At 34.8% G+C, this 10,713-nt stretch overlaps 1 protein-coding gene across 2 annotated transcripts in view; it reads left to right on the forward strand.

The window, feature by feature from the left end:
• CDC5L (cell division cycle 5 like) overlaps positions 1-8,022 on the forward strand; it is a 31,207-nt gene extending 23,185 nt beyond the window's left edge. Inside the window, exons 14-16 of one of the 2 annotated variants that reach the window (XM_070933120.1) lie at positions 1,959-2,156; positions 6,705-6,917; positions 7,305-8,022. In XM_070933120.1, the coding sequence (XP_070789221.1) occupies positions 1,959-2,156; positions 6,705-6,917; positions 7,305-7,409 (516 nt within the window). In that variant the 3' untranslated portion in view covers positions 7,410-8,022. Of the gene's footprint in view, positions 1-1,958; positions 2,157-2,472; positions 2,581-6,704; positions 6,918-7,304 lie in introns of those variants that run through there. The other variant, XM_070933121.1, reaches the window with a different exon arrangement.
• The last annotated feature ends 2,691 nt before the right edge of the window (positions 8,023-10,713 follow it).

A 10,713-nucleotide genomic window follows, 5' to 3' on the forward strand; every position in this document is an offset into this window, starting at 1 on the left:
ATCAGGTGCACTGTGGTGTTAGGTATGTGGGTCTGTTTGAAGATTCTCTCAATATTCTGCTCTAGTACAGCAATGCACTTCTGCAATTACCAGATACTGAAAATCTGAAATAGATTATTTATAGCTCTCAGGTCTGATCCATCCAAACATCTGATCCACAGGGCCTTGAGCAGAGGTTTGTGTCAGGGTTCGGAGGAGAGTTTGTTTCTTCAGAAACCTTCAACCTTTCCTATGCCTACTCTTCCTCCCAATGTAGTTTTTGTTTCGGCTAACTCATACGTTGCTCATACTTAGATACTTTGTCTAAATTAGGGAATGGAATATCAAAGGATTCCAGTTGAACCACCTTTATATGGGTCTATGTTTACCTTCTCTGAAATTTGAGGACTTGAGGTTGTACTGGTTGATAAAATCATGCTTGCACTTGACGCAGCTGGAGCTTCCAGCTTTTTTTATCTCTCCTGCACCTTATCCAAAGAGAAATGGCAAGAAGTAGCCAGAATTAGCAGAAACTAAATTTTATTTCACCTCAACTGTTGTTCTTTCGTTGTTTTGTAGCTGCTCTTTCCCATTGTCCCTGGGACATGTATTTCACTAAGAGACTGGAGCACAATTTTGGATTTTTAAGTTAGTCTTGTTCCACATTTCTGATGTAAAATATTTTTCTGAGAATGTTTAGAACTTGTACCAAAGATTCATTATATATACCTATATATATATACCTAGCTTACATTTAAGAAGTTGCTGCTTGATCATTTGGATTTCTTAATGTTTCAAATAACTTTCTAACTATTTTATTATTAATACAACATATTTGATATTGCTCATCATAAATCGAGTCAACTTGTGAGTTCCAAACACTTTATATTTCATCTCTTAATTTTATTATCCTGGAATTCTGGAAATCCAGAATAAGCAGTTTAAGGCTTTTAGATTTTTATTTGGGGCAGGCGTTGAGTACCTGGTTTGAGGGGAAAATAATGAAGAAAGGAAGGGAATTAAAGCTTATATTTCAGTTTCTCAGATCAAATTTTCTGGTTATCTCAGATAAAGTCTTTCCTTAAAACATTCTTTCAGATTTTTATCTAAGTTATGTTAAGCAGTACCCCAGTTAGGCCTAATAGATCCAGCTGTCAGTTTCATGACTTTGTAATCCCATAATGTGGATACAGTGGGGCCACCTCTCATTGTTCTTTTTGTACATCCAGCTAGATCCTGACACTGCTCCTGTTGATCTGTGATGCCAAAATGTATAGAACTATAAAAAAATCAATTTTCAGTAGTGGTTAGATCTGTTGCCACTGAAAATTGATGCCAAAACGTTAAGGACAGGAAACCTGAAAGGGGAATATGAATTTTATTTTTTTATTTATTGACCATGTAATTGGCCTATCCAAAGTACAGGTAGTCCTCGACTTACAACAGTTCATTTAGTGACTGAAGTTAAAACAGTCCTGAAAAATGTGACTTACAACCATTTTTCACACTTATGACCATTGCAGCATCCCTACGGTCATGTGATCTACATTAGGGTGCTTGACAACTGACTCACATTTATGATGATTGCAGTGTCCCAGAGTCATGTGATCCCCTTTTGCAACCTTTGAACAACCAAAGTCAATGGGGAAACCAGATTCACTTAACAACCATGTTACTAATTTAAGAACTGCAGTGATTCACTTAACAAATTTCTGAGCTCAATTGTGGTCATAAATTGAGGACTACCTGTATGTTCTTCATATAGCAAAAATGCCCCTATAAACTTTCTTTGTATGTATATACTTAATTAGATTTAAATATTACCATTTCTTTCAGGAGGTTAAGATGATGGTCATGGTATTCTCCTATTTTTTCCCCACAACCACCACTCTGTGAGGAAGTTGATCTCAGAGTAACTGGCTCAAAGTCATAGTTGAAGTGCTGCAAAAAGTTTACTACAACTTTTTTATTCCAAACAGGCTGAAGACTTTCTGTCCCAAGAGATGGAAGTTGTGAAGCAAGGGATGAGCCATGGAGAGCTTTCAAGTGAAGCTTATAATCAGGTGTGGGAAGAATGTTACAGCCAGGTACTGTTCCTTCCTGGGCAGAGTCGCTACACACGAGCCAATTTGGCCAGTAAAAAGGACAGGATTGAATCACTTGAGAAGAGATTAGAGGTTAGTATAATTTTTTTTTGTCCTGATTCTGTGACAATTTTTATTAATATAATTTAGATCCTGGATGAAGGCAATGGTTAACTTTTTCTGCACTGTTACTAAGGGGGGAAAAAGGGAGGTCCCAGGAAGAGAGAGAGAGAGAGAGAGATAATACAAAATTAAAAAGCAAAACTTACATACTGATGAGCAACCAAATACTTTATAGTTTTACCTAAAATACTTTCATTTTATATATTAGCCAGGGGGAAAATGAATAAGATGTGCTTTAAATGTTCTCCAATGGAATGACAATTTATCACCATCCTCCTGCTCATAGGATTACATTTCTGAATGCCAGCACCAGGATAAATTTAGCTAATACTCTCGTGCTAGAGACAGCTAACTCACCATTGGTACAAGAGCCCAGAAAAATTATCTAGAAGGTATAAAGGTACTTCAAATTTACATTGGATGTGGAAATGTGAAAAAATATAGACACTTTATCATGTCTGATGGACTTGCAACAAATCTCACCTTTGCACTGAACAAGTTCCTTTGCATTTCATAACCTTAAAGCCTAAACATGATTATTGAATGGGATTCCATAAATTTGGATAGTTGAAAAGAGACTGGTAAATACATTAGCCTCTGAATTAGGGTTAAATCATCAATAATATTAATAAGTTATTTTTAAACCAGAAGCACTGTTTTTTGCTAGTCTGTCAAGATAATGGATGTTTCTCTCAGGTTTCAAAGACAATTGATTGACTATGCATGATACTTAAGGGCTTATATAAAGTACTTAAGCTTCTGTGCTTATGATCTGGAGAGTTAAGATTTTAAATGGATGTTGTGATCATCATGCTCAGGTCTACCAATTTTGCAAATTTGCAAAAGGTTTGCAAATATGTAGTAGTGCTATTGTATGATAGATTACCTGTGACTTTGTTTTATGTAACTACACTTGCATAAAATTAGTATTTGTGTCATCTAAATGAATATGTGTGGATCTAGCGATTTAGGGTGACGGATATAAATTGTTTATTTATGAATATTGCATTGAAGTGTATTCTATGTTGAAGGTATAGCTGAAATTAACACAAATGCCTGGTAAAAGGTGAAAATAGTCTCTGTTTATTTTTCCAAGAACTTGCTATATATAGAACAAACATATAGTCCAGCAGAGTGCACTATTGCTCTTCAGTGTCTTCCATTACATAGTCATATAATATGGAAGATGAACTGCTTTCTTTAATATTCCAGATAGTATTTTCCTCACCAAATGAAAATTATGTGATGTCTTAAATATGAATATTAAATATTCACTCAGATTTGTGACCATATAGATTAAGGCTCCCAATGTGTTGACATTTAGTTGAAAGAAAACTTCAAGTTCAGTAAGGCTTATTTCTTAATAGACAAACACACATATTGGATTGCAATCTAAAAGCATGCTACAAATGAAATATTTTATTTTTTAAATGCTATTGTCTTCACATGTCTTTATGTGCATTGTTTGTTAGTCTTGTCTAGAATTTTGAGAATGATCTTTAATCTTTGATTCTCCTACCTGCCCCTTAGGTATTCTGCTTTCTGCAAATAATAGCACACAAACCGAATTATTTATTGTACCATTTTATTAAAGTATACATAAATGTAAGGTGAATTCTCTGTTTTTATATAAGTGTATGGATTTCCTAAGTCCATGTATCTATACACTAAGATACATGAGTGTTTCCTTCAAATTGTTAGAAAATATACTCACATTGTTTTTTGCTGAAATCTGCTAAAACCTATTTTGTGGGATGTCAATGCAGGGCTTCATATCCTAATATATATATAGGCAGCTGGGAACAACAAGCCAGTTTTCTGTGATTGTCCTTCCTTTCCATCTGCTGCAAAGGATGGAGAAAGAGGATAAATCCATTCTTCTGGCATATGCTGTTTGGTTACTATATTTACATGAAATAGTGGCAAAAAAAAAAAAAACCACCCAGTGTTGCTAATCAAGTTCCTCATCATTTTTTTTAAGACTGGAATTTCTCTACATTACCCAAACTTATCTTCCTTTGAGTCACGTGCCCATATAGATTTAAACTCCTAAAAAGATATAGTGCAATTTAGTGTCCTAATAAAGGAATCCTGACTGGTTAACTACAGTGAGTATAGTGCTTTTTCCCCCTATCCCTGATTGGAATGCATACCTAAGAGCTGCACTCTCCCATAAATCAGTCTTTCAATTTAGTTCTTTACTTGTAGCACGTTTCATTCCCTCCAAGGCCCTGTTGGTTTTTCGTTTGGTTGCTTCATTTCCGTCTGCACTGTCTTTGCCAGAATCCATGTCAACTTCTCTTTTTCAATTTGTATTATTTTTAAAGTACATTCATCTCTTTTCACCTACTATCTTTTTATTTCTGTTTCATTGTTATTGTCAAGTAGGCCCTGATAGTAGGCAGTTCCGTCACATTTTGTAGCGATAGTAAATAGTTGTGTACTGATATTAATCTTCACATAAGTTTTGAAGAGTTGGGACCATGTTTGTTTTTGGGATGTTCTATACCTTCCCCAAGTGGATAGCATGAAATTCAGGCTTTACATAACAAAAAGAGGAGTAATTTAGTGCAAAACCTTGGCGTAGAATTTGAACAAATGATGGTGGTGGGTTTTTTTTTTATCCATCATGGGCCCCTAATTTGGAATTTCAAGAAGCATCTGCAACTCAACCAGTTAAAAGTTTCAAATAATATTCAAGAAGAGAAGAGAGAAAATCCATTTTTCTGAGCATTTTCAATAGGAAAATTTTTCCATTACTCAAATTCAGATGGTTTTGTGACGTGTGCTTATGTTTAATAAACAAAGTAGTGTTGCTGAACATAATTAACTTTGTATTCTATTTAGACTGACTTTTGAATATAGGTACTGATCCTTATAGCAATAGCACTTAGACTTATATACCGCTTTATAGTGCTTTACAGCCCTCTCTAAGCAGTTTACAGAGTCAGCATATTGCCCCGAACAATCTGGGTCCTCATTTTACCCACCTCAGAAGGCTGGAAGGCTGAGTGAGGTGAGCCTGGTGAGATTTGAACTGCCAAATTGCAGGCAGCTGGCAGGCAGCAGAAGTAGCCTGCAGTACTGCACTCTAACCACTGCACCACCGTGCCTTATGTATGAATGTATCTGACATTATGCTTCTCTATTCTATTCATTTCATTCTATTCGCCTTTACTTTAACAATCCATTGATTTGTGATTGTCAGTATGAATTTTCACCTGTTTTCCATTTTTTAAATTTAAATTTCTAAAAAAGCGGTTTACAGTTTAAATGAAGGTTTGTTTTTTGTTTTTGTTTTTTATGCAGCATACTGGCTTTTAGAAACTAATGTCAATAATCTAATTTTTATTGCAGGAATCAGTAAAATTAATGTAAATTTATAAGTATTTGTTTTTTATATGTAGAAATAGAGACAGACAGGAACAGACAGACTGGACAATCAGAACAGCAGTCTCTCTACAATTAAACACATAGCTTCTTTATCATTGTGGTTTATCAGAAGTGATGCCAGATGCTCCTGCTTGTTTCCTTTTCCTGATAGAAGCAACTAAGTGTTCAGCTTTGCAAATGAATCAGGATTCTGATGCTGGTTTGTTTAGGGAGGATTCTGGAGGAAAAAAAACAAACTATCTTTTAGAATATGCTTGTTAGAATTGCAATAGGAATTGTCAAAAAAGATTTTCATTTGTCTAAGAAATGGCTTTTTAACATGGTACCTACCATTTTGAATTTTCCATCAACATTTGTACTATGATGAGTGGGATTAAACACTTATTTTAGGAGAATTGCCTTTTTAGATTATAGCCAATATCCTTAAGTACTAACATTTATTTCAGTCTGTAAAAGTTCATGATTTTAAAATTCCAAAATTCATCTTGAAGTGATCCTTTAGGTCATGAGATGATTTTCAGAAACTTTATTTGGCTTCATGAAAAGACTGTTCAAAATTAATCCAGGTAGAACATAGGGCATAGGCTATATATAAAACACTGGATCTTATTAGATTCTTCAACTATACTGTAGTATTGCGTTTGCCCCAGAATTTTCTCAAGAATGTCTGTGAAAAAAGACAAATACATTAATTCCACAAGGATAAATTTATTATATTTATGACTTATTTTTAACATTACTAATATCTTTAAATAGCTTTATCTTTAACTTTGCTACCTTCTAGTATCTTTGTGTGTTCTTTTTTTAAACTTGGATTTCCCTATGTGTTCTGTTCTTTTATTTCATACTTCCAGAATCTCACGTTTGCACTGTTGAACAGTATGGAAGGGTTGATTTGCAAAGATATAAGTTACATATGTAAGCACTTAAAATTCTCCTATATATCTGTGTACTATCTTAGGGAAGAAGATAAATGTAAGATATAACATCGCTTCTTTTACAGCTCAATGGTGTGTGTGTGTGTGTGTGTGTGTGTGTGTGAGAGAGAGAGAGAGAGAGAGAGAGAGAGAGAGATATGTAATGATTAGATAATCATGCCACATTCTTGATTGCATTTGTCAACAGATTAACCGAGGTCACATGACTACTGAAGCTAAGAGAGCTGCCAAGATGGAAAAAAAGCTAAAGATATTGCTTGGTGGTTATCAGTCTCGAGCCATGGGACTCATAAAGCAATTAAATGACTTGTGGGATCAAATTGAACAAGCTCATCTTGAACTGTGCACATTTGAAGAATTAAAGAAGCATGAAGATGCAGCTATTCCAAGGCGACTGGAGGTAAAATTGTGGAGTGTTAATCTACAGTCCATCTCTAAAAAAACGACAGTGCTAAAAGAAATAAACTAAGCAATGCAGTACTTGTAAAATAATTTTTTAAATTTGTATATCATACAATCATTATATTTAGATTTCCTTTTAGATTTGGCTTTGCTATACAGTGTGTGTCATTCCTATTTTTTTGAACATTTTATAACGTCTATTAGAAATTAGCTCTCTACATAGTAATGCTGAACTCCAGATTTCTGTCACTTCCCATTGAAAGTAAAGACTTGTCTGTGTGGCTTATTAGGAAAGTTTTACTATAATCCTTTCCTTCCATAGTGAGGATAGCATCCTATTCCTTCCAGATTACTTCATGCTAACTTTATTACATTGCTCTTACAGTGCCTAAAAGAAGATGTTCAACGGCAACAAGAAAGAGAAAAAGAACTTCAGCAGAGATTTGCAGAATTCATGCTGGATAAGGAAACATTTCAGTCAAAATATTAAGCCTCCTATTTTGCTTTTACTGTGACACCATTGTTTGTAACATTTTTCAGATGCAGCTGATAAATTATGATACGTCTCTCCCATCAAAATTAAGCACAAGCAAATGTGCTAGTAAATTTATATTGTATTTTAAGAAGATGCTTTGTACCACATGGTCATGTACCTTTTCCTTTGGAAGAAAGAAGCAGAAATGAAATCCATATATCCTGATCTAACAAGCATAATTTGCATGCTGTAAAAATGCTATACAGGGTAAACATTCCACACCCACCTTTTAATTCATCACACAATTATTTTGTTCAAGTTACTGTTTTCTTGTCCTTTTAGAATTTCACCTGAGATCAAGGAAAAGTATATATTTAAAACAGTCTTTGTGCCACTAATTACTGTGAATCTGGAATGTAAAGCGGTGTATTAAAGTGTATTTGTGTCTAATGACTTGAAATTTGTTTGCAAATTAAAACTAAATTTAATTTTAAATTGAAACTAGGTAATAGCATTTATTATGATCATTCATATAATCTTCATATGATTATTATGGAGTTTATGTATTTCAGATTTCATTTTGTGGATATTTTGTTGATTATAAAATAAAAATTACAAGTTCATGAAACTTGATGTGTATGGCATGAGAGTTGACTGAGAATATCTGGTGAAGATTACCTCAGGTGTCAAGCATGGAACTTGTTTGGTAGATAAGACTCTGTCTCTCCCTTCCTGCCCCCCTCAGAATATCTAGGAGCTGCTTTTGCTGATGATGATCTCTAGCTGTTGGTGCCTTTAGGGTCTAGTTGCCTGGAAGCAGCTTGTCTGCAGCTAGGAAACTACTTGAATACCTCCACAACATTTCATGAGTTGGCCTTCTTGGGATGGACTCCCCGACATAGCCCATTCTCGCTTTAAGAAGGGCCCAAACTTGAGTTTTGTAGTCCCTCCCTCCCTCCCTGTCTGCTCCCACTGCCTTTGTGTCACCCCCTCTTTCTCACTTGATCTCTTATCACCACCCCCTGTTGTTTGGTTCTTTCCCCTCCCCAGTCTCTTGCCAGTTTCTTCCATCCCAGTGCCTCATATTTTCTACTATGCACTCCTTGTCATAAAGCTTGCAATAATCCACTCCAAAGACTTAACAATAGCTATTTCTAAAGCAAAGCCCTCTTGTGTGAGATAAATTGTAAATGAAAGGACGTAGCATCAAAGTAGAGTGATACTCAACTTTCAGTCATTCCAAAAGGACTTAAGGCAGAAATTCCTGAATAATTCTGCCAAAAAGCACTTGAGCTTCTAAATTCCTGTTACAGTAAAGTTATATTTAAGTGCCAAACATTTCTCTTTCCATTTTTTAAATTGAGAAGAGCAAAGGAATAGAAATACAACCAAGAATAAAAGTGAAAAACATACTGATAGTTTTGGATCCCGAAGAGGAATTCTGTTAATCTCTCAAATCATTCCTGTTAGTGGCTCAGCAAAGGAACTATTGGAATGAAAATGGTTTGGTTTGGTTTGATTTGAACATAGAGCACTTGTTTGTTGAGAGGAGATAATATCGGATATAGTAGTAATTTTGCATCCAACCAAGCTTGGGGTTTATAAGTGACTAAATATAGAAGTCATTGCAGAAACAATTATTTCTGATGAATTTTTAGAACTGAAAATGCCTACAAAAATGAAAATGTAAATATTTATTTCTCTGTAATAAGATATATTTACCGTGTTTCCCCGAAAATAAGACCCTGTCTTATATTTTTTTTGAACCCTTAAGCCATGCACTCAAAAGCCCAATTGAACTTATCAGGGGATGTCTTATTTTGGGGAAAACAGGGTAAGTAAAGGCACTAAGCCTTGGTGGCACAGCCGACTAAACTTCTGTTAAAGTAGCACTTAGCTGCCAGCTGCCTGCAATTACTGCAAGTTCAATTCTCACCAGGTTCAAGGTTGATTCAGCCTTCCATCCTTCCGAGGTAGGTAAAATGAGGACCCGGTTTGTGGGGGCAATAAGCTGACTTTGTATAAAATAGAACACCGCTTAGGGGAGCCCAAAAAGCCCTACTAAGCAGATATATACAAAAGTATGAAGGCTATTGCTTAATGCATTGTAAGCTGCCTTGAGTCTCCGGAGAAGGGTGGCATATAAATCGAACTAATTAATAAATAAATAAGCAAGCAAGTTCTCTCAAAATATCCCCTTCTAACTTTACAATTCTAGAAACCTTTCCATTTATAGATAGATATTCCTTATGGGTATCTTTATGGTAAATACAGTGAGACCATCTTCAATCATAACTACATTGAATGTTATTCTCTGCACATTGTAAAATTTTTAAAGAAAACTTTCTTAGTTGCTTAAGAAAGCCATAATTTCATCTGAATTAACTAGTGATTTTTTTTTTAAAAAAAATGCATTACTGAAAGAAATTGAACTTTTCTGCAATAAAGCAACATGAATTGAGGTAGGAAGAAAATGTAGTTTTTAGTACTTGCAATGCCATCTGCTCCAGTATTGTGTTTCCTAGAGCCAAATTCAGAGTGATCATAACTCAGTGTTCTCAGAGATTTCTCTTATTATATTGTGGGCAAATGTTCAGCTATCAGAGGAGGAACAAATAATAGTACTGGGTTAAACAGCCATTTGAGCGCAGATTTATGAATTCTAAATTCTCAATTCTAGAGAGCAAAATTGGAGAAGAAAAATTATATATATATATTTGTTGTTAAATCTACAGATGAACTGAATTAGGCAGGCTATAATCGATGCCAGCAGTCTCTTCAATTACAGAGGGAACAATACGTAGTTGATAGAAAATCACCTGCATCTGATTTGTCCAGACTTTGAACACAAGATGCTTCCATTCTTTTTTCTCTCCTAACCTTCATCAACCCTCTGATTTTTAGTCTATAGCTTTACCAGACTTGAGCTCTGGGATCTATAAGTCAAGAATTTCAGTGTATATGTTTAGACAAGATTTCCTTCATTTGATCACTGGGGTATCTCCAGGTTAGAACAAAGATAGTTGCATATTTAAATGAAAGGGTTTAAAAAGAGAGAAAGCATTTATTTAAATCTCATTACCCATCACTAGCATTTACAACAACAAAGGTTAAATTTCTATTGATTCCTTTTTTAAAATCCCTGCTAACTATTTGTTTCAGGTAAATGTCTCTTGGGAGCCTACAGAATATTTCTTCTGTACTACATGTTTATCTTTAATCCTTCCTCCTTACATCCATTTGATACAAGTGTAAAGTGCCTTTGCCTTTTTATTTTTTTTCATAACATTTAATATAAACCATAGTCATATTTCCTAAG

This window comes from Pituophis catenifer, unplaced genomic scaffold (assembly GCF_029215685.1).
Source record: "Pituophis catenifer annectens isolate HBS135680 unplaced genomic scaffold, rPitCat1.0.hap2 SCAF_1, whole genome shotgun sequence".
Taxonomy (NCBI): domain Eukaryota; kingdom Metazoa; phylum Chordata; class Lepidosauria; order Squamata; family Colubridae; genus Pituophis; species Pituophis catenifer.